At 43.2% G+C, this 24,578-nt stretch overlaps 1 protein-coding gene across 4 annotated transcripts in view; it reads left to right on the forward strand.

The window, feature by feature from the left end:
- The window catches only part of LOC149168732 (uncharacterized), a 391,641-nt gene that overhangs the window by 20,435 nt on the left and 346,628 nt on the right, over positions 1–24,578 (forward strand). For all 4 annotated transcript variants that reach the window (XM_089428395.1, XM_089428396.1, XM_089428393.1 and 1 more), the window contains exon 3: positions 24,079–24,156. In XM_089428395.1, coding sequence (XP_089284521.1) covers positions 24,079–24,156 — 78 coding nt within the window. The remainder of the gene's footprint in view (positions 1–24,078; positions 24,157–24,578) is intronic.

The following is a 24,578-nucleotide window of genomic DNA, read 5'->3' on the forward strand; positions in this document are numbered from 1 at the left end:
TCTCTAAGTTTAGACTTAGGAACTCCATTAAAAATATTAATTATTTTAATAAGATACAATCCGGGTGGAATTTCACCAAACGGTTTTTGGGTTCTTTAGAACTCATGTGCCTTAGCCTCTCCACCAATTTTCGAGGCTAGATCATTTCCGATGCTACCGAAAACTAACACTCCCTCCTAGCGAGGAAAGTGCTCTAGCAACAATGTCCACCTGCATGCTGCTCTGTTTCTGAAGCACCTCCTTTCTGCACTGTTGCTGCCACCAACACTGTGTTGGTGCTACTATTGTACTACTGTCCATGACATTGTCATTGCTACTGCCACTGCTGCATCTATACTACAACTCCCTCTCAAACGCTGCATCATTCTATTGAAAGGGATTTTCCAACATACCCATCTGTTCCCAAAATTGAACAAACTTGGCTCTTCCTAGAGCCTTGGTGAGTATGTCTGCCACTTGATTTCCTGTGGAGTGTACTCCAGCTGTACCGCTCTACGCTGAACACAGTCTCTGATAAAGTGACACCGAATATAGATGTGTTTGGAGCCATCATGAAAGACTGGATTTTCAGAGAGCTTGATACAAATCTGATTATCACAGAAGATCCTCGTCGCTTCCATCCCTCTCATGAATAGATTTACAAGCAGTTTCCTGAGCCATATAGCTTCACATGTTGCTTTGATAGCTACCATATACTCAGCTTCAGCAGAGCTTAGAGCTACAAACTTCTGCTTCTTACTGCACTAGGCGGTCATCCCAGATCCAATACCGAAGCAATACCCAGTGGTACTTTTCTTGTCTACTGAACTTCCTGCCCAATCTGCATCAGTGAATCCACTCAATTCGATATCATTGCCCTTGGTGTACCTTAATCCAAAATTTATTGTTCCACGCACATACCTGAAAATGTGCTTTGCTACTGCCTAGTGCACCCTTTTTGGTTCCACCATGAACTGACTAAGGGTGTTGACAGCATAACACAAGTTCGGCCTAGTGTTGACCAGATACATAAGTGACCCAATGAGTTGCCTGTATAAGGTGGGGTCCACTTCCTTGTCTCCCGAAGCATCTATTTTCTTCCAATTGGTAATCATAGGCGTAGCCATAGGTCGACAATCCTGCATTCTGAATCTTTTCAGAATTTCTGATGCATATCTTCCTTGGCCAAGGAATATCTCACCATCCTGCTGCCAAACTTCCAATCCCAGAAAATAATGCATTACCCCAAATCCTTCATATCAAACTCAGTTTCTAGGTTCTTCTTACAATCCTCTACGAGGCTGGATGATCCTGTCAAAAATAGATCATCCACATACAATACTAGAATCAACAACTCACCTTCTACCAACAGATAATAAAGATTGGGATCGACATCGCTCTTGATGAATCCCAACTACTGTAAGTCGCTGTCAATTCGACCATACCAAGCTTTGGGTGCTTGTTTTAGCCCGTACAAGGCTTTCTTCAACCTGCACACATGAGTTCTCTTTTCATGTGTTCGAAACCTCTTGGCTATTTAATATATACCTCTTCTTCTATCACCCTATTCAAGGATGCTGCCTTGACATCCATTTGGTGAATGTCCCATCCCATCTGTGCTGTGTGAAAATTTCTGAATCTAACACATCAGAAACCCCTACTGCAATTTTTGGTTTACTATCTCTTACTTGTTCTTTATATTAACAAGTTATTTACTTACATAAACATCGAAGTAAACACAAATGCAACCTTCACTAATATATAGATCCACAACTGAAATAAACTGAGACAACACGAGGGACACCGTTATTTTTGGACAATTGTCCCCAGAAAAACCCAATGTGGGAAAACCAGTGCAACAGATATGAGGATTTTATTATTACGCAGATTTCTGAATACAACTAGGGTGCCAAAAATGGCTCACCCTTCAGAGAATATCCTTGGCAGTATTACTTCTCTCCGGAGACAGATATTCCGGCAAATCAACAACCAGATGATCAACCCCACAGTGACTCTGACTATTCCTTGTGCTGGACAACGAAAGCTACTTCACGCACTCCTTTGGAACTTCGTCACCCTCTCTGGAACTGCGTCACCCTTTCTTGGCTGATCTGCTCTCAGTTTGCCCCACAGAACCTCCTCAGTGCAGCCTCTTCAGCCCAACGTCAGCCTCTACAGCCCTCTGCGCTGTCTGCGTCAGCCTTTGCGGCTTTCTGTGTCAGCCTCTGCGTCCTCTGCATCTACCTCTGTGGCTTTTGCGTCCTCTGCGCTAGCCTCCTTAGCCTCTGCGTCAACCCTCCTAGGCTCTGTGCTGCCTCTTTCGGAACTTTGTTGCCTCTCTGATATGTATTCTTCAACCTTGGATCGAAATCCCTTGCTGAACTGCCCCTCACTGCAACTGATCTCTAACTCGATTTCTTCAGCAAACCTCGCCCCATAAAATCGAATTCATGATCTTTCTTGGTGTATATCCAACTGACCCTCAAGCCTCCTCTTATACTTTTCCTGTTGACGATTCAACGATCGAGATTAAGTCCCTAATCAACAACTAAGATTAGAACTGGCTTTATCCTCCTCACTTACTTTCTCACCCATTTTATATTAATACACATCAATATTTTTATTTTCTCAAGTTTAGACTTAGGAACTCCATTAAAAATATTTAATTATTTTAATATATCTTCATTTGGGTGGAATTTCCCCAAATTATTTCTGGGCCTTGGAGATCTCATGTGCCTTAGCCTCTCCACCAAATTTCATGGCTAGAGCACATTTGATGCTACCAAAAATCAACACTCCTTCTTAGCAAGGAATGTGCTCTAGCAATGCTTCACTATAGAAACATGACACTGATCCTCTGCGTTGGTCCTCTGTGTTGATGCTTGGCCTGCTGCCTCACATTCACTACACTGCTGCCCATGACATTGCCATTGCCATTGCTACATATTTACTGCAACTACCTCTCAACATGTTGCATCATGTTGCCCATAACACTGCCACTACTAACTGCTGCATTGCAACTCAGTTACCGAGAAGTAACTGACTTCACCCAAACACTGACACCCTGGTTAGTCTGGAAGCCTCGTGATGCTGAAGCTACCTCTGCTGCTATCATGTGCTCCCTTTGCTGCCATTGCGTCGCTGCAAACACCTCTGTGTCTCTCGCATTGTTACAACCTCCACTGCGCTGCTACAGACTTTTGCACTCTAGCACTGCCTTGTCGCTCCATCACACCTTGCTCCATCCGATACCTGTCATCATGCTATTGTCGTTAAGGGCTCCTGTAGCCGTATGTGATCCAAGAGTTTGGGCACCTCAGGGATCCTGACCCTGCATGTAGTCCTCTCAACTACAACTCTGTCTCTCCACCTCTTCTCTAGAGGCGCATGAGCACTCATGGCACAATCGTCATCAGTCTCGACATCCTTCTCTGCCTTTGTTGGAGCTACTTTTGAGTCGGAAGCTTCTCCCTTGCCTTTCTTCCTGGGGCACTGAGAGGCGTAATGTCCGAGCTCCTCACAATTGAAGCACTTGACTTTGGAGATGTCTTTCTTCTTCCTCTTCTGAACCCCCTGCTATCTCGCAGATGCTAGAGCTGCATCCTCCTCCTCCTCTTTCTTGATTCGAACTCCCTTACCGCTACTCCCCGCCTTGGTCAACCTCTTGATCTCTTCTTGTCGAAGAGTTGCCCACATCTCCTCCCAACTGGGGAGAGTCGCTCTACCCAAAATGCTTTGGACAAACGTCTCCCAGTCTTCGGAGACTACATTCAAAGCAGTCCTGACCATAAACTCTGGATTCGGTGTAGACCCTGTTGTCGCGCGGATTGGCACGACAACGCTCAGACCGGGGGCTGTCACTCTGATCCCCGATCCCTCCGTTTAAGCCTGTCTCCCGCGGCTAAGGGGGGTAGTCCCTGTGAGATGATGAGACCAACTGTCGACCAGTTGGTTGGGAGACACGAGACACGATTAAGATAAGCACTAAAATGATTTGATTAGTTAGCAGACCAGTGCCTTGAGAGATTGTGGTTAAAACGATTACTTGTTAAATGATATAAAAATATGGACCATGAACAACAATCATCTATCATCAGCTAAATCACAATGCTCTAAAACGATATCCAACAACTGAAAATTTAGAAAAGATGAATGCTTTAAAACCACCACAAGAGTCATGAATCATTAACCAGATATCATATTCGTATCTCGACTTAGATCTCAGCATAAAAGATGATAATATGATAAACAACTGAAACTGGATCCGAAAAAGAAAATTTCCAAATATTTTTTTTTTTTAATTAAAAATCTAAAAAGGAAAAAATCTAAAGAAAAGACAAAATCTAACAATTATAAAAATTTAAAATGAAAATTAAACCAAAGCCTAAAAAAAACTAAATAATTTTTTTTTTATTTCCTTTTTTATTTTAAAACCAAATCAAAAAATCTAATTTAAAATCTAATTTAAATTTAAAAGACTAAATTAAAATATAAAAACTAAAGCACACACATTTTTATTTTTTGATTTTTTGAATCTATAATTAAATAAAACAAAAAATAACTAAAAAGAGCCTACGTCTAAATGCAAACGCATCGGATCAAAACGCATCAACAAAAAATCATAAATGGAAACCCTAAATCGAAAAAGACTGCAAAGCAAAATAACATGATACATTAAGGCGTAAACCAAAGAAACTCTGTGCGATGACGGGTTCGGCGTAAAATGGATCAGCCAGACAGACATACGGTTTCTAAACCCTAATAAAAAAAAAAAGGCAACCAAAGAATACGAAGACGTGAAGGCTATTTACAAACAACGGAATCGAAACAGGGGACGGCAAATACGCAGATATATACAAAATTACCTGAGCTTGACGGTGACCATGGCAGATACGCCAAAACTAGATTAACTGTTACTGTGCGTGAAAATTTGTTGACGCCGACGCTGGTGACACATGCGCAGACACCTGTGACGGCAATCAATTGCGCCTACGATCAGAACGCGATTCCTTTCATTTAACAAATAACGATTGCAGGCCTTTAAACAAGTTTTCAAATGTTGGGTGTATGCAGGATGGCAGCCGCGATCTGCGTGGATGATTTTCAGGTTGATGTCCCAATGTGAATTCACACAAAACCGTAACAGCTTTTTAGCTCCTCGTGAAAACCTCAACACGATGTATATGTTGCTTTTCTGTCAATTTGCGTTTGAAATTATCACGAACAGCACACAAAATGATCATATATGCTGTTATTCATACATTCCAGACAGATCAAAATATTGCAGTCAAAATGGTACGACGGGTATTCACGCTGGCGATCAATGCAGCGAAAAAGTTGGTAAAAATGTTGAACGCTGTTACCAAAATAAACTTTCACTGCAAGCTGGCTCAGCTCTGGGTATTTCGATTTGTGGCTTGGATTTGCTGGCTGAGGAACTGCAAAACAAATAAAAGAAGTAAAAAGAATAAAACCCTAATCTTAAATCTGCATAAAGCAAAAAATTTAGATCCTAGGACAGCTAATCAATGTACATACTTGGCCCCTTAACAGCCATATTTAGTAGTAAACACAGAAATATTTCCAAGAACAGAAATTTCAGACTGTCACTATGAAGAACTTCAGAAAATCTCTCATGCAAATTAGAAAAATAAACCGAATGATAGGCCCAGGATCAAATCCAACTGGGCTCAACAAAAAATGCTTGCAGGAGTTGGCTGGTTCAGCCGAGAACTTCCCCGAACGCCCACAAATTTCCTTCAGAAAATGTTTTCTGCACAACTCAAAACAACCATCAGTAAAGAGGGCAAAAATGCTGCTAGATCTCAGGAAGTAATGGAGATACCTGCCATTACTTCAGAAACCCTAATAGCACCCAAACCCCAGCAAGTGAACAAGATACCTGTGCTCACAATACTCTACAAAAAGCTATTATTAACGGCTGAAAATAATATATGCAGAAAATGAAACAATCTCACAACAATTTTAAGAGAGTAACACCAGCAAGATATTGACCCCAAAGTCTTCTTTTATTAACCAGAAACAGATTTACAAGAGAGCTTCTTCAGTATCAGACTCACAGATCGAATGATCTGAAATGACCACCTAAGACCCTATATAAAGGAAATGATCCCAACGGCTAGTTCGAATGATCCATGTAGAAATGATCTCGACCGTTGATGAGGATCAAGACATCTCTTGATCTCATCCGTCGATTTATTCACTTAAAATGTTATTATTTTATTAGTTAGGGTTTTTGCTTTATTTTTTTTTAAATTTTTTATTATTTTTATTATTTATTTCATTTTTAATATTTTTAAATTTTTTATTATTTATTATTTTATTTTATTTTTTAAATTTTTAAATTATTTATTTATTTTATTATTTTATTTCATTTTTTAAATGGATCATTGAACTAAGCCTTTGGAAACATCACTTAGGACCTAGGACTTAGGACTCACGAGGGGATTTAAAACATTTTCAACCCTCAAGACATATTTCATGATGACTTTTTACAATTTACATCTCAAGGGGACAAACCCACTTAATACAGACCCTCACAAAACACCCAGTTCTGCGACACAACTATAATCTAGCAGATCAACACACTAGGATTCTCCTAAAGTTTCTAATGACAAAATCCATCCCGGCTTTGGGGTCAGGTTTGAAGGAAAACTCTGCCGATCCATGGATCGGTGAGACGAAAAACCTTCCGGGACGTAGATTACCACTAGAAAGTTAGGTCCACCTAGGCAATACACATACATGACTCATGTCTGCTAAGATTATTTACAATTCATATATGCAGACTGGGTTTACAATCAAAACGATCAAGCTGCTGATGACTGCAGGATGGCACGAACACGCTGATCAGGTGCTGCCCCTTTTTTCTTTGCAAAAAAGGGGGATGTACTGCATGGGTAGTTGACCGGTAGAGGTCAACAGACCCCATGGAAGTTCCGTAAGCTAGTCATGAATTCCTTGCAATCTGAGAAGGAAGTGATCTATCTCCTCTCCTTTCTGCATCTGATATGACCTCAACTGATTTTCCAATAACATTTTCCGCTACACAGAAGAGCCTTGGTATAAGGTGGTCAGGGTCTCCCACATCTCCCTTAATGTTGACTTCTCAACAATATGTGGTATTACATGATCCTTGACCCCGTCTAGGATCATGCATTTTACCTTTTCCATGCTCCTCATACTTCTCATTCACATCAGGGTCAACTGGGACAACTACAGTTTTCAAGGCATAGTCCTTGATGCGATGTTTATCCAGGATTGCCAGGATCTTAGCCTTCCAGATGACAAAATTGGAATCCCCGTCCAATCTGTCCTGATCCCTTAATCCGTTCATTGCCATCTTTGCTCTTCTCCGCTAGACTCCCTCTGAGTCCTGATTTCCCTCCTGGAAATCCTCCTGCCAACTGTCGATTCACTCCTCTCCAATCCCCCTTTGCTGCTGGAACTCGGATATTGATTTCTTGGCTAGAAATCCGTCGAGGTAGTGCTTCCCTCTAACTTGGTTCCGTCTCCTTAGACACTGTTATGTACTGACAGAACCAGCGTCCCACCAACTCCTCAAATCACAATCAACGCAACTTCCTTAACACCAGCAACTGAAGAATTCGAGCCTTTGAGGTTCTACGCAATCACGGCGTAGGCTGAATCTGCTCCTCCCAGCCAACTGTGTCAATCCTACCTGGCTGAGAAGGATGACGTGGCTCTGCGTGAGCTTGTTCTGCCCCTCTCTGCCTTTGCGCTGGCCCTTCTCCTGGCTCAGAATGCTGATGCAGGCTTTGCATGGGCCTCTGCGTCACCCTCTTTGCACTGCGTCTCTCCTCCTCTTGCCTCTTCAGCTCTGGAACAACTGCTTCTCTACTGCAAATTTTCAGATTTCTTCAACTAGAGTCTTCAGTGCTCTTTGATCTGCAATCGCTTTGATACCATGTGAAAATTTCTGAATCTAACACATCAGAAATCCCACCTGCAATTTTTGGTTTACTATCTCCTACTTGTTCTTTACATTAACAAGTTATTTACTTACATAAACATCGAAGTAAACACAAATGCACTAATATACTGATCAACAACTGAAATAAACTGAGACAACACAAGGGACACCGTTATTTTTGGACAATTGTCCCCGGAAAAACGAATGTGGGAAAATCGGTGCAACAGATATGAGGGTTTTATTATTAAGCAGATTTCTGAATACAACTAGGGTTCTAGAAATGGCTCACCCTTTAGAGAATATCCTTGGCTGTAGTACCTCTCTACGAAAACAGATATTCCGTCAATATCAGCAACCAGATGATCAACCCCACAGTGACTCTGACTGTTCCTTGTGCCGAACAACAAAAGCTGCTCCATGCACTCCTTTGGCACTTCGTCACCCTCTTTTGAACTGCGTCACCCTTTCCCGATTGATCTGCTCTTAGTCTGCCCCACAAAACCTCCTCAGCGTAGCCTCTTCAGCCCATCGTCAGCCTCTACAGCCCTCTGCGATGTCTGTGTCAGCCTCTGCGGCTTTCTGCGTCAGCCTCTGTGGCTTCTGCGTCCTCTGCGCTGACCTCCTTAGCCTCTGTGTCAGCCATCCTAGGCTCTGTGTTGCCTCTTCCGAAACTTTGCTGCCTCTCTGATATGTATTCTTCAGCATTGGATCGAAATCCCTTGCTGAACTGCCCCTCACTGCAACTGATGTCAAAGTTCAAGTGCTTCAAATGTGGTGAGCTTGGTCACCACAACACCCAGTGTCCTCTCAAGAAGAAAGACAAGGAGGAGAAGCAGGACCAACATGTAGCATCAACAGAGATCGATAGGCTTTCCTCCAGGTTGGAGGAACACTTCACCATTTTTGTTGATATACCCCCAAGAGTGAAATGAGGTGATTTGGTGTTGTAGCACCAAAGCACTACAAATGTGCAAGATTCTTGAGGATGTCCACCTCTTGAATCAATACCTTGCTACTGGGCCCACAGTATTTTGCTTCGAACTTGTCTTCCTTGTGCTTGTTACTGCTCAAACTAGTAGGGGACCTAAAGGGGATCCCTAAAGGGCAACTGCTAGGTCAAAGGCAACAAATGGAGACTTAGCCCACTGTCACCTCAGCTAAGGCTCCCTTCTATTTACGAACTTTTATTAATGGGAGGAGACCCGGTATCTATGAAGTCACCAATGAATGATAAGTCAAATCATATGAGTGACCCAAATGAACCCTTTTCCCAAAAAAGTTTGAAGGATGGAGCTTGCTTGCTTTCTAAGCAAGGTACTGTGTATTCTAGGGAAAGGAAGAGAGGATTTGAGGACTAGGTTTATGGGATAAGACTTGTGAAGGAGTTCCCCAATCCCTAAAATCCTTGTTCGAATTGGTATCTTGGATGGTTCTTGAAGAATGATCTTTTAAAGGAGCGGGACCACACAGGAACAAGGGGACCCGATCTAGGGTATAAGGAGAGTATGTAGCAATCAATGATATTCTTACCCTAGACAAGGTAGGGAAAATGATCAAAGAAAGAATTTCACTTGAAGATGTTGTTTTGACCCTACTAGCCTTGGGGATGGCAAGGCAAGGTACGATCCCAGAGATCGGGCTTGGATTTTCTCCCAAATCCATCGTCAAAATGGATTCAAAATTGGAGGAGAGCTTGAGGAAAGGCTAGCGCAGGAGACCCTAAGAGATTGAATTTTTTGGATGGCTAGCTTGTTGGGAAATTGATGCCCTAGGTACCCCAACTTTGCTAAACCTGGAAGAAGGTGAAAGAATATGAGTTTTAGTGACCACCCTTGGTAGATCAGTGCCTTAATCTTTGCGAGAATGGAGTCTATGATGAATATGAGTAGGATTTCTTGGTTCGCTGTCAAGGATGCCTCAAGATCACTTCGCTAGCCTTCTAGGTCAAGAAGAAGCAACCTTGTAGCTTTTATACTTCGGTGTGCAAAGGAAATGGCTTATCAAGGTCAAATTCTTGGATAGAATTACCCGTAGGAGATTTAGCTCATATTACATGGCCCATACATTGAGAGATGCTATAATAGAGACAAATTCCACAAATTTAAGCAATAAATACATGCAACAATCAACCCTAGAATAACGAAAATCCCAGTCCAACGTATATGACAAAAGTAAACAAGAATAACATCAGAAATCATACATGTAACAGAGTATATCCAACCATTCACAATTGACAAGAGAGAGCTCCAAGAGAAGATAAACCAATATCCACACATCCAAATTCATCCATAAAGTTCCAATTCATCATTTAGAAAAAGTGTGAAAATCTCAAGAGAGATAATTGATCCAAACCAAAGTGATGATGAGAAAATGAACTCTTCACTTGTATTTATACACACATTAGGAGTTCGAATTAGCCTCTTTGGTCTACATAAGCCCCAAAAATAAAATAATGTTCTAATAATTCAACTTTTGGTGACAAGCCCACCAAACTAGCTCATAAATGAAAAAGTAAGTGTCTCAAGAGGTCAAATAATAATCAGTGCATGTCGTAGGGCCCTCTAAGAGGCCTAATGAGGTCCATAGGTGCCACAATGGAATATGACCCTCAATAACAATGGACAAAGGGTTGGCCCCTTGTAATAACCTGTGGTGCTCTAAATGACATGTGGGTGCACACAAGTGTCCTCATGGGTCTCCAAACAAATCCAAGACGCCTGTAGATCGCCTGCAAGGGCTAGGATGATGGTGTAGGTGATGCCACATCATCGCGCAAGTCCTGGATCATCTGCCAAGTGTATGGTGTAAGTCTGGGGCCAGCTGGGCTAAGTGAACCACAATCAATCTTTGAATGGCTGTGGGGATCCATGGAGTGTTGTCTGTTGTTGTGGAGGCCCATGGCTCTCAACGCACACCCTAAAAGTGCCAATGTAGCCCTCTGAAGGATTAGGACCCCTTATAGGGAGACCAAACCCAAAATGGAGACCATCTGAAATCCTGCATAAGATCCAATGCGTCCCCTAGCCTTCGAGTACAACAAGTCATTAGAGAAATCGAGTAAATGTGCTTACCAAATCATGAACCACAGGTGGGGACTTCAAAATGTTGATTTGGGGTAGCATTGAATATGCTATAGCCACGAAAATTGGTGGAAAGGCTAAAGCACATGAGATATTCAATACCCAGAAATAGTTTGGGCAGATTCTAAACAGTTTGGGAGATATTAAAATATTTAATATTTTTAATGGAGTCCCTAAGTCTAAACTTAGGGAAAATAAAATATTAATGTGAATTAATATAAAACTATGTTAGAAGGGTCCAAAAGTCATGGATCAAGCCAGAGTTAATCTTAGCCATTGATTAGGGACTTAATCTCGGCCGTTGAATTGTCAACGAGAAAAGTATAAGAGGAGGCTTGAGAGTCACTTGGAGAACACACCGAGTTGATCAAGATTTCGATTTTCTGGGGCAGGGTTTGTTGAGGAATTCAAAAGAGTGATCAGAGTTGTAGCTGAGGGGTAGTGAATATAGAAGCAGAGAGGCAGAGCTAGTACCAGGGGGATCATTGCAGAAGCCAGGAGAGAGGGATGCAGAGCTAGCTAGAGGCTCACGTAGAGCCAACAAGGGCTCACACAGAGGCAGCTAGGAGCTGCACAGTGCTTCAGAGAGCCAGTGTGGGTGACGCAGAGGCTCTAAGGGCTGATGTAGTGCCTCTAGAGGCTGACACAGGGCAAGCCAGGGTGATGCTGGGCCAGAAGGGCTGACGCAGTCCCCAGAGGCTGACGTTGGGGTTTTCGTGGGGCAGATTGGAGTTGGGAGTTGCCAGAGTGTTTATCTAGGGTTTCAGTCGGAATATCTGCTCCCGAGTAGAGAGGTACTACCGCCGATATTATTCTCTGTTGGGTGAGCCGGTTTTGGCACCCAGATTGTATTAAGAAATTGCATAATAATAAAACCCTCAGATAGCTGCACTGGTTTTCCCACATTGGGTTTTTCTGGGGACATTGGTCCAAAAACAATGGTATCATTTGTGTGCTTGTTTTGTTTCCTTCAGTTGATGATTTGTAATGTGTTGAGCATGTACTTGTATTTATTTTCAGTATTCACATGGTAAATAACTTGTTAATTAATCAGAACAAGTAGGTAGAAATAAATCAGAAAAATACATGAAGGATTTCTAATAGTTAGACTTAGAAACTTCAACATGGTATCAGAGCGTGGTTGTAGATCACATGAGAACTGAGGACATCAACCGAGCAGAGCAGCGACAACAAAAAATAGTTGTCTCGAGTGACAGAAGTTGTTTCTAGCAGAGAAGCAGCAAGGAAGGGGTGACGCAGTGCTTGCGTCATCAAGTTCGAGCCAAGATGAGGCAACGCAGAGGCTGAGGGAGGCAAACACAGGCTCACACAGAGGCCAGGAGCGCTGACACAGTTGGCTAAAGAAGCTGATTTGCCGGTGCCAGGATTGCACAGAGCCTAGGAGCTCTAACCTTCAGTTCGCTGGGGTTTAGGAGGCTGTGGGTAAGTTGTAGAGTGGAGCTGGTGGGGTACTGTAGTCAGAAAAGTATCTAGGAGGGCAAGGCCAAGGAGGAGGGAGTTGCTACCGAGGATTTCTAGCCGAGAAATCCAGATCAGTGGTGCCACTGCACTAACGATCAGAGTAGGGGCATCTCGACGTTGGCAAAAGGGTTTCCAGGAGGGAAATCGAGGCTCAGAGGGAGTCACACCAAGAACTTCCAAGAGAGAAGTAGAGGAGCAACGAGATGGCAGTGAACGAGGTAAGAGACCAAGACAGACTGGACGGAGCCTCAAACTTCGTAGTCTGGAAGGCTAGAATCCTATCCGTTCTAGACAGGAATTGTGTCAAGCACTTCGCCTTGAGGACGATAGCTATCCCAGTCGACCCAGCTGATAACGACAAGTATGAGGAGGCAATGGCGAGGGCCAAGAGCATCATTCTTGACGGGGTCAAGGACCATGCAGTACCACATATTGCCGAAAATGACACAGAAAATGAGATGTGGGAGGCCCTTAAGAAATTGTACCAGCATACTTCTGTGCAGAGAAGCATGTTACTAGAAAATCAGTTGCACATCATACCAGATGCAAAAGGGAGAACAAATCGACCCCTTCCTCTGTCTATTGAAGGATATCCAGGATCAACTGACTTCCATAGGGGCCATGCCGGATCAAGAATTGATGGTGAGAACAGCCCTGAACGCAGTCTCAAAAGACTGGGAGGTGTTTTTCCAGAGCATACTGGTTAGGGCAACCCTTCTAGATTGGGAGGAAATGTGGGCTGCTCTTTGCCAAGAAGAGATTAGAAGGTTGAGTAAGGCGGGAAGCAGCGGCAAGGGGATCAGAATCAAGAAGGAGGAGGAGGTGGATGTTGCCCTAGCATCTGAGGGAAAGTAGGAGAAATGGAAGAAGAAGGACATCTCCAAGGTCAAATGCTTCCACTGTGGGGAGCTGGGTCATTATGTGACCTAGTGTCCAACGAAGAAGAGCAAGGGAGAGGCTTTCGAGACCAAGGCTGCGCCAGCAAGGGTGGAGAAGGAAGTGGAGACAGATGATGACTGTGCCATGAGTGCACACACACCACTTGAGCGGAAGTGGGGAGACATCGAGCTATAGTCAGACGGACTACATGCGATGAGGGGCAGGATCCTCAAGGTAACCAGCCTCCTGGATTAGACCTTGCTATGGGAGCCTCGAAGAGGAGTAGCAGTATTGGCAGATGTCAGTGGAAGACGGATGTAGATGGAGCGACAGAGGGAGCTACAGTGCAGGATCCCCAGGACAACGTGAGGCAGCTGTGCGAGAAGCATGGGAGTGTTGCACTAGTGCAAGATGGCACAAAGAGGTGTGGAACGATGTGAGATGCATGGAATAGTTGTAGCAACGCAGAGGTCAGAGAGGGAGCACTTGTTAGTGATAGAGGGAACTTCAACATTGGGAGTGTTTCTAGCCTGATGGAGATGTCAGAGTTGGGAGATCAGTTACTTACTTCTCAGTAACTGGGTTGCAGTCCAGCAGTTAGCAGTGACAGTGCTATGGGCAACACGATGCAACAGGATGAGAGGGAGTTGCAGTACGGATGCAGCAGTGGCAGTGGCAGGGCCATGGGTAGTAGTGCAAGATGCAACAGTGCACATGATGGGCAACAGGCCTAGCATCAGCATAGGGACAGACGCCGGATGATCAGGCTGACACTGAGTGAGGAGTATTGCTAACAATACTTTCTAAGAGGGAGTGTTGATTTGGGGTAGCATCAGATGTGCTATAGCCACGAAAATTGGTGGAGAGGCTAAAGCACATGAGATATCCAATACCCATAAATGGTTTGGGCAGATTCTAAACAGTTTGGGAGATATTAAAATAATCAATATTTTTAATGGATTCCCTAAGTCTAAACTTAGGTAAAATAAAATATTAATGTGAATTAATATAAAACTGTGTTAAAAGGGTCCAAAAGTCATGGATCAAGCTAGAGTTAATCTTAGCCGTTGATTAGGGACTTAATCTTGGCCGTTGAATTGTCAACGAAAAAAGTATAAGAGGAGGCTTAAGGGTCACTTGGAGAACACACCGAGTTGATCAAGATTTTGATTTTCTGGGGCAGGGTTTGCTGAAGAAGTCGAAAGAGTGATTAGAGTTGCAGCTGAGGGGCAGTGAATATAGAAGCAGAGAGGCAGAGATAGTACCAAGAGGATCAACACAGAAGTCAGGAGAGAGGGATGCAGAGCTAGCCAGAGGCTCACGCAGAGCCAACAAGGGCTCACACAGAGGCAACTAGGAGCTGCACAGTGCCTTAGAGAGCCAGTGTGGGTGACACAGAGGTTTTAAGGGCTGACGCAGTGCCTCCAGAGGCTGACGCATGGCAAGCCAGGGTGACACTGGGCCAGAAAGGGTTGACGAAGGGGTTTTCGTGGGGCAGATTGGAGCTGGGAGCTGTCAGAGTGTTTATCTAGGGTTTCAGCTGGAATATCTGCTTCCGAGTAGAGAGGTACTACTGCCGAGATTATTCTCTGTTGGGTGAGCTGGTTTTGGCACCCAGATTGTATTCAGAAACTGCATAATAATAAAACCCTCAGATAGCTGCACCGATTTTCCTGCATTGGGTTTTTCCGGGGACATTGATCCAAAAACAACGGTGTCACTTGTGTGCTTGTTTTGTTTCCTTCAGTTGATGATCTGTAATGTGTTGAGCATGTACTTGTATTTATTTTCAGTAGTTACATGGTATATAACTTGTTAATTAATTAGAACAAGTAGGCAGAAATAAATCAGAAAAGTACATGAAGGGTTTCTAACAATTAGACTTAGAAACTTCAACATGACATGTGGGGGCACACAAGTGTCCTCATGGGTCTCCAAACAAATCGAAGGCGCCTATAGATCGCCTGCAAGGGCTAGGATGATGGTGTAGGTGATGCCACATCATCGTGCAAGTCCTGGATCATCTGCCAAGTGTATTGCGTAAGTCTGGGGCCAGCTGGGCTAAGTGAACCACAATCAATCTTTGAATGGCTGTGGGGATCCATGGAGCGTTGTCTGTTGCTGTGGAGGCCCATGGCTCTCAATGCACATCCTACAAGTGCCAATGTAGCCCTTTGAAGGATTAGGACCCCTTATAGGGGGACCAAACCCAAAATGGAGACCATATGCAATCCTGCATAAGATCCAATGTGTCCTCTAGTCTTCGAGTACAACAAGTCATTAGAGAAATCGAGTAAATGGCTTACCAAATCATGAACCACATGTGGGGACTTCATAATGGCCTGCCCTTCCGTAATGGGATTCAAGATGTGCCAATGTCTCCTAAACTCCAAATGGGGTTAACCAATAATCCTATTACATCCTTCAAAATGTGGTGGCATGTGGCAGATAGGTGAATGAAGTAGGGGATGAGATGGGGTAGCCCTGGGTCACATGTTGAGGCACAAGGGTAGCTAATAAGAGGGACTCCCACACTTGAGTTTATAATGTATAGGAGGGAGCAATCGTGGTTCATGAGGTGCCCCGACCTTGATTTTTCCACCCTTCTTTGTATGCCTTTTGTTTTTTTATGATTTTCTTTGATTAATTGCTCAAGGCTCAAGGGGTAAGAGCATGATGTATAAGATATAGCAGTGAATACCCCCTTTTAAGGTGGGGCGGTTCATTGCCCACCAGGGGTTAGGACAATCATGGGTTCCTATATGATGAAGGAGTTTCATAGAACCTGTAGGAACCAGGGTGATGACCATGATGATGGGGTAGAGCTCATGTATTGCCTTTTTCCCACGTGCTAAATGTGTTTGTCTCGGCCGTCTTTCGCATTTTGTGGTACATTTTCCTGTTGAATGTGGTCATATATGTTTTTATTTTTGCTTTTAGATGCATCAACCTCCGGGCTTCATTCTAGGCCATGATCCAAGGTGTGGGCAAGGGGCATATGAACCCTATGTGGACCCAGGTGGGAGGAATGATGAATGGGGTAATAATGAATGGAAAGAGGAAATATAAGCGGATAAGGGAGCGAAACCACGCAATCAAAATCGGGGTTTCCCATGAAATACCATCCCTAAAGCCAAATGGTCAGTAAAAGAGATCCCACGGGACTAGAATCCAAGGTTAATATCTAAAAGGGGTCTATGGGACAAGAGCACAGACCTAGCCAATTCTTTCTGCAAAATCCCCCCATTAATCCATGCCCAAAAGTGTCCATGATAAGCAAACTACAATACTTAATTTCCAAATGACAAGGCATACCTTTCGGTTCGGGAGGCCCACCTTCAAACATACGATCATGGCAGATGGGCGAGGGACCACATGGTTGGCTCAGGTGGCGGAGAAATGGCAAAATGAGCTAGCTGGTGGCTGCAAGGTATTGTTGGCTGCCGGCTGAGGACCATCTTGGAGAGTTTTTTTCTCCTAGGGATATTATCCACAAAATGGTGGGTAACATTTGGCTTCAACTGGGATGTGATCTCTCAAAAAAGTGGGCGAAGCTACTCGAACGAGAGGTGACGAAAACTCCAGCAATCTCTTGGTTACTGTAGACCTATCACATGCACATATAATAGATGGAAAAACACAGGGCGACATGCTCTTGTGGCGTCTCATGATCGCACATGCTATATGTTAGGCCATAAAATCAACAGAAAATAAAATATGCAGATATGCACCTATTTACCATGAGAAATATCATATGATGTTATTTCTAATGCAAAAATCATCATGCAATGCATCCTACTCTATCATGCATATGATACAATGTCAAGTGCTAGGTATAATCATAGACCCAATGCAACTAACATGTCAATTGATCAATACAAGAATGCATGCTTCGATGATTATTTTTGCAATGGACTCAACAATATAAATATTAAATGGGAATAATGATGTGAGGAATTACGGGGGCGGGGGGGTGGGAAAACATGAGACCCATATGATATAGACATCAACCGAGAAGATTGAATTTGGTCTTCTAACCAGGAGATAGAAATGTCAATGATCAAGTACATGAATCTTTGATGAAGAGCTATCTCAGCGCTATCACCCTCTAGGTAAGAAGGATTGAATGTCTCGTACATATTTGGGATGATATTATTTTGGTCATTGGGAAAGTAGGAAGTGGACTCATCATTGTAGTTGGGGAAAAACCACGATTCTTGTTTCTTCATAGGGGAAAGTGTTGATTTGGGGTAGCATCGGATGTGCTCTAGCCACGAAATTTGGTGGAGAGTTTGGGGCACATGAGATCTCCAATTCCCAGAAAGAGTTTGGGCAGATTCTAAACAGATCAGAAGATATTAAAATGATTAATATTTTTAATGGAGTCCCTAAGTCTAAACTTAGGGAAAATAAAATATTAATGTGTATTAATATGAATCTGTGTTAGAATGGTCCAAAATACATGGATCAAGCCAGATCTAATCTTCGCCGTTGATTAGGGATTTAATCTCGGCCGTTGATATGTCAACAGGAAAAGTGTAAGAGGAGGCTTGAGGGTCACTTGGAAGATATACCAGAGTGATCAGTCATTTTATTCTCTAGAGCGGGGTTTGCTAAGAGAGATAGAATTAGTGATCGAGAGATGCAATTGAGAGGCATTTGAGTACAGAGAGACAGAGAGGCAGAGATAGTGCCAAGAAAGTAGCGCAGTAGCCAAGGAGAGTGATGCAGAGTCAGCTAGGGCTCACGCAGGGCCATGCAGAGGTAGCCGGGAGTTGCGTAGAGCCTCAGAAAGGCCAGCGTTGCTGACGTAGGCCCATCCGGGGTGATACAGGGCCAGTGTGGGACAGAGAGGGGCTGGCGTAGTCCAAAGAGAGGCTGACGCTGAGGTTTATGGGGCAGATTTGTGCTGAGTAGTTGCCGGAAGGATTATCCAGGGTTTCAGCCAGGAGATTTGTCAGAAACTGAGGGGTATTACTGCCAAGGAAATTTTCTGTTGGGTAGGCCAGTTTCGACACCCAGATTGTACTATGATATTGCTTAATAATAAAACCCTCAGATATCTGCACCGGTTTTCCCACATTGGGTTTTTTCGGGGACATTAGTCCAAAAATAATGGTGTCATATGGTGTGTTTGTTTATGTTTCTTTTAGTTGCTGATCTGTAATATGTTGAGCATGCACTAGTGTTTATTTTCAGTATCTACATTGTAAATAACTTGTTAAGGAAAATAACAAGTAGGTAGGAATAAATCAGATAAAGTGCATGGAGGGTTTCTAACTAAGTAAACTTAGAAACTTCAACATGATATCAGAGCGTGATTGCAGATCACAGGAGGACTAAAGGACATCAGCCGAACGGAGCAATAGCAGTAGAAAATAGCTGTCTCGAGGTGACAGAAGCTGTTTCTAACAGAGCACAACAAGGAATGGTGACGCAGTGCCTGCGTCATCAAGGGTGAGCTGGGAAGAGGTAGCGCAGAGGTGACAGAAGGCAAGAAAAGCCTCATGCAGGGCCACACAGAGGCAGTTGGGAGCTACTCAGAGCCTTAGAGAGGCCGGGTTGCGGTGCCAGGATTGCGCAGAGCCTAGGAGCTCTCACCTTCAGGTTGCTGGGGTTTGGAAGGCTGTGGGAATATTGCAGAGTGGAGTTGGTGAGGTACTGTAGTTAGAACAATACCCGATAGAGCAAGGGTAGAGGAGTTGCTACCGAGGGTTTGCCGAGGAACTCAGATCAGTGGTACGGTTGCACAAGACGATCAGAGTAGGGGGGCATCTCGACAGCGGTAGAAGAATTTCCAGGGGGGAAATCAGGACTCAGAGGGAGTCCAGAAGAGAACTTCTAGATGGGAAGTAGAGACTCAGAGGAGTCGAACATAGAACTTCTAGGAGGGAAGTAGAGGAGCATCATGGCACTACACGGAGTAAGAGACCAGGATAGACTAGACGGAGCATCGAACTTCGCAATTTGGAAGGCCAAAATCTTATCCGTACTTGACAGAAATCGTGTCAAGAACTTCACCTTGAAGGTAATAGATATCCCAGTCGACCCCAATGATAATGACAAGTACGAGGAGGCGATGGCGAGGGCCAAGAGCATTATCCTTGACAGGGTCAAGGATCATGTAGTACTAGTACCGCACATAATCGAGAAGGAAACGACATTTGAGATGTGGGAGGCTCTCAAGAAGCTGTACCAGCATACTTCTGTGCAGAGAAGAATGCTGCTTGAGAACCAGTTGTGGTCGTATCAGATGAAGAAGGGAGAACCGTTTGACACCTTCCTCAGAGGACTGAATGAGATTCGAGATAAGTTGACTGCTATAGAGGCGACACTGGATCAGGAGCTGATGGTGAGGACAGCCCTGAATGCTGTCTCAGAAGACTGGGAGGTGTTTTTCTAGAGTATACTGGGCAGAGGGACTCTCCCACCTTGGGACGAGATGTGGGCAGCTCTTCGCTAGGAAGAGATTAGATGGCAGTGGAATACGGGTAGCAGCAGCAAGGGGATCAAAGTCAATCAGGAGGAGGAAGACGTGGCCCTAGCATCTGAGGGAAAGCAGGAGAAGCGGAAGAAGAAAGATCTCTCCAAGATCAAGTGCTTCCACTGTGGGGAGCTGGGTCATTATGCGACCTAGTGTCCAAGGAAGAAGAGTAAGGGAGAGTCTTCTGAGACTAAGGTAGCGCCAGCATGGGTAGAGAAGGAAGTTTTGACAGATGATGACTGTGCCATGAGTGCACACGCACCACTTGAGAAGAAGTGGGGAGACATCGAGCTGTAGTCAGGAGGACTACAGGCGATGAGGGGCAGGATCCTCGAGGTACCCAGCCTCTTGGATTAGACCTTGCTATGGGAGCCCCGAAGAGGAGTAGCAGGACTGGCTGCTGTGGGTAGAGACGGATTCAGATGGAGTAGCAGAGAGAGCTACAATGCAGGAGTCCCGAGATAGCGCGAGGCTAGCAGGCTACAACAATGCGAGAGGCACCGGAGTGTTGCACTAGTGCAGGATGGCATAGAGAGGTGTGCAATGGTACGAGATGCAGGGAGTTGTTGCAACAGTGCAGAAGTCAGGGAGGGAGCACTTGTCAGCGGTAGAGGGAGATTTAGCATCAGTGGCTGTCTCTAGCCCAACAGGGAGGTCAGATTGGGAGATCATTTACTTACTTCTCAGTAACTAAGTTGCAGTGCAGCAGTGGGCAGCACGATGCAACATGATGAGAGGAGGTGCAGTGCGGATGTAGTGCTGGGAGAACGGACTAGCAGCAGCACGGATGCAGAGGGAGTTGTTGTATAGATGCAGCAGTGGCAGTGACAGAACCATGGGCAGTAGTACAGGATGCAACAGTGCAGAGGATGTTGGGCAGGAAGGCCTAGCACAACACAGGTACCGATGCCGAATGGTCAGAGTAATACTTAGTGAGGAGTATTGCTAGAGCATAGTCCTTGCTAAGAGGGAGTGTTGATTTGGATTAGCATCGGATGTGCTTTAGCCACGACATTTGGTGGAGAGGTTGGGGCACATGAGATCTCCAATACCCAGAAAGGGTTTGGGTAGATTCTAAACAAATCATGAGATATTAAAATAATTAATATTTTTAATGGAGTCCCTAAGTCTAAACTTAGGGAAAATAAAATATTAATGTGTATTAATATGAATCTACGTTAGAATGGTCCAAAAGACATGGATCAAGCCAGATCTAATCTTAGTCGTTGATCAGGGACTTAATCTCGGCCGATGATATGTCAATAGGAAAAGTATAAGAGGCTTGAGGGTCACTTAGAGGATATACCAGAGTGATAAGTCATTCTATTCTCTAGAGCGGGGTTTGCTAAGAGAAATAGAATTAGTGATCGGGAGATGCATCTAAGGGGCATTTGAGTACAAAGAGACAGAGAGGCAGAGATAGTGCCGGGAGAGCAGCGCAGTAGCCAAGGAGAGTGACACAGAGCTAGCCAGGGCTCACATAGGGCCACGCAGAGGCAGCCAGGAGCTACGCAGAGCCTCAGAGAGGCCAGCATTGCTGACGCAGAGGGCCAGAGGGCCACACAAACCCATCCGGGGTGACGCAGGGCCAGCGTGGGATAGAGAGGGGCTGGTGCAGTCCAGAGAGAGGCTGACGCTAGGGTTTCTGGGGAAGATTTGTGCTGAGTAGTTGCCGGAAGGATTATTCGGGGTTTCAGCCAGGAGATTTGTCAGAAACTGAGACGTATTACTGCCAAAGAAATTCTCTGTTGGGTAGGCTAGTTTTAGCACCTAGATTGTACTCTGATATTGCTTAATAAGAAAACCCTCAGATAGCTGCATTGGTTTTCCCACATTGGGTTTTCTGTGGACATTAGTCCAAAAATAATGGTGTCATATGGTGTGTTTGTTTATGTTTCTTTTAGTTGCTGATCTGTAATATGTTGAGCATGCACTAGTGTTTATTTTCAGTATTTACATTGTAAATAATTTGTTAAGGAAAATAACAAGTAGGTAGGAATAAATTAGATAAAGTGCATGGAGGGTTTCTAACTAAGTAAACTTAGAAACTTCAACAGAAAGCAGCTCTTCATCAAGACTAGGGGAATGAACATCATCACAAACCTCTATTTGTAGGGCAGGGGAGGAATGCTCAAACATGAAGAAAAACCCTTTATCGGGGGCATGGCCTAAGGAAGCATCTTCCTCAATTTCTTCTATATTAGAGCCATCAAAATTTCCCACAATCTTGGAAGGCTCTTCTTTGAATGAATCATCTTGGAACATAAAGAAGAGACATTTCCAGTCACTAGGAAGGGCTTCATAAGGACCAATATTGTTATTCAGAAGGGGCGGGGCATTTTCTTCTTCCCTGAGCTCATTCTTATGGATTTGAGAAACCATGGGGTCTTTATTTCTATAATCATACCCAATTCCCCAATCAACAGCCCAAAAGTCACTTGTAGATTCTTCATTTATTCGATTATCATGATCTTCCTTAGAATCCTCCCATTCTTCACTATATATTTGGTGTTGGTTAGGATGCCATTCATTCTCTTCTTTAGACAGGGAGGACTTTTCCTCCTTCATCCATTTCCAAAGAATGATCTCCAAGGTATTTACTAGATGATTTTGATAAAATGCCTCATGAAAAAGGTCATCGGTAGTAATTGGGGACATTACAGGAAAGTAGTGATAATGTATATGTGAAGTGGATTTCACTTGGGCAAAAGTGATGGCATGCTCGTAATAGACAATTTGCTTAGGTAAAGCTATGGAAATTACATGAATATCAATTGAACTAGGTAAATGCATCACAACGTTAGAGGAAAAACATGCAACGCTAAGTGACAATGACTAGGATGTGACTAGGTGACCACCTTGATGAAGATCTGTGAAGAAAAAGATGCACCCCTGAGGCAACCACCACCAACTTTCCAACCTTTTGAAGGCTAAAATGATCACATCAATCTGCACAAGACCTTTTACCACTCATGTCAACATAAGGGATAACAATGCCCATATAAGAAACAATATCACCATTCCTAAGTAGGAAACCCATACAGATAACCATAGTAAAGAAATTGAAGAGAAGAAATGAAGTGAAGTGCCATGATCATGTGTAAGAAAGCATAATGCACTATCTGCATGTGCAAGTACCCTTTGAGGTGTATGTGAGATGAGCTTATACACCATCAATGTGTCAACTTGGGCCTACTAGGTGAGTTCATTTTGAGATGAAGCAATCCTGTAGCAAAAGGTTGAAGGATATCATGGAATTTGAACTCTGAATGACCAAGTAGGAGCACTTACATCAGATGTGAACTAGAATATTATGCCACTGGAAAAGTGGTGCTGGTATGGTACAAGTTGCCCATATGTGATCATAATCTCCTGATACCATATGAGGCGGCAACATCTCACATTAGTGGTTAGTGTGGTGGTTAATCTTGACTCAGTGGTCCCTTAGTAGATAACAATTTCATTTATTAAGCCACAACGGTTTTTAGGTTTAGGATTTGGTAATTTATCCCTAGCACCTATAAAATGCGATTGTCAATGCAATTGTAATCACTCAAGTGTATATGCTTTTCATAGATTACTCAGGTATGACATGGACAAAATGCTTTTATCAAACCCTGCTTTGGTGTGCTTATAATTGTCTTGGGTCATTGGCCCATATCCTAAACACAATGGCTTGCACCTAGCCTCACTGGTTAAGATATATGATATCCATGGGCCATTGGATGTGGTAGATAACTCAGATGGCTGCATTACAATAGCAACATGTCTTCGGTGGGTTTTGAACCCAGGTTTGAGCACTGTAAGTGTTTCGAATTAAGTTATTAACAACTTGACCACATCATACTTGAGAAGGTATGTTTTTTCATCTCAGTCATTTTTTTCCCTGTGAATTTCATGCAAGGGATTTATCTCTTATGGAGATTTAATTTCCATTGACTTCAAGTGGAACATTATTATTATATATTAAATGCATTTTTGGTCCAGTGTAGTTTTAATTTTGTTGGCAGTCACTGTGCTTTTTATATATACCTTTAAATGCATGGTCTCTTTTCTATGCCACACACAAATCTCTTCTAGGATATAAAATTATGCTCATAAGATATTTACCAAAAGAAACATTGTCTTTGCTTATGTCACAAATATACTATTTTATATTATTGTTTCTGTGGCATCCAATCTTTGACATTTTTCTTGTTATTTTCTCTTAAATACAACAGATGGATTTCGGGTATTTGTGGTTCATGAAATAATTACCTGTCTTTTAGATATTGCGAGTTCTTTGGGCCAGTCAACAGGTGAGAGCACACAATTTTTGTTGCTTTAAAATATGTTCTCTTTCTGATAAAATTTCCTTGCTGAAAATGTGCTGGTGAATTACTATGATGGCCAAATAGTTTTCTCTCTGATATCAATCTAGTTTATATTTTTGTAACCGTCATTGTTAGATATTGGTGAAACATGACATTCATAAGATCTGATAAATTATAATAACGATGATCTTGCAACTATACAGTCTAGTATAGACCCTTTAAAATGAGATTTACTGCCGGTATTTTGGTTTTCACTAAACAAAACAGAAGTCACGACATAATGTTCGTGCAAAGTGACTTTGTTCTGTTATGTAAAGTCATTTCTGCCATTGATTTTTTATTTTATTTATTTATATTTAAATCAAAGTTTACATGAAACATTGCAAACGTTTTATGAATTTTGTTTG

This window comes from Pinus tabuliformis, chromosome 4_2 (genome assembly GCF_031772625.1).
Source record: "Pinus tabuliformis cultivar Carrire ecotype Pingquan chromosome 4_2, CPIR1, whole genome shotgun sequence".
NCBI lineage: Eukaryota > Viridiplantae > Streptophyta > Pinopsida > Pinales > Pinaceae > Pinus > Pinus tabuliformis.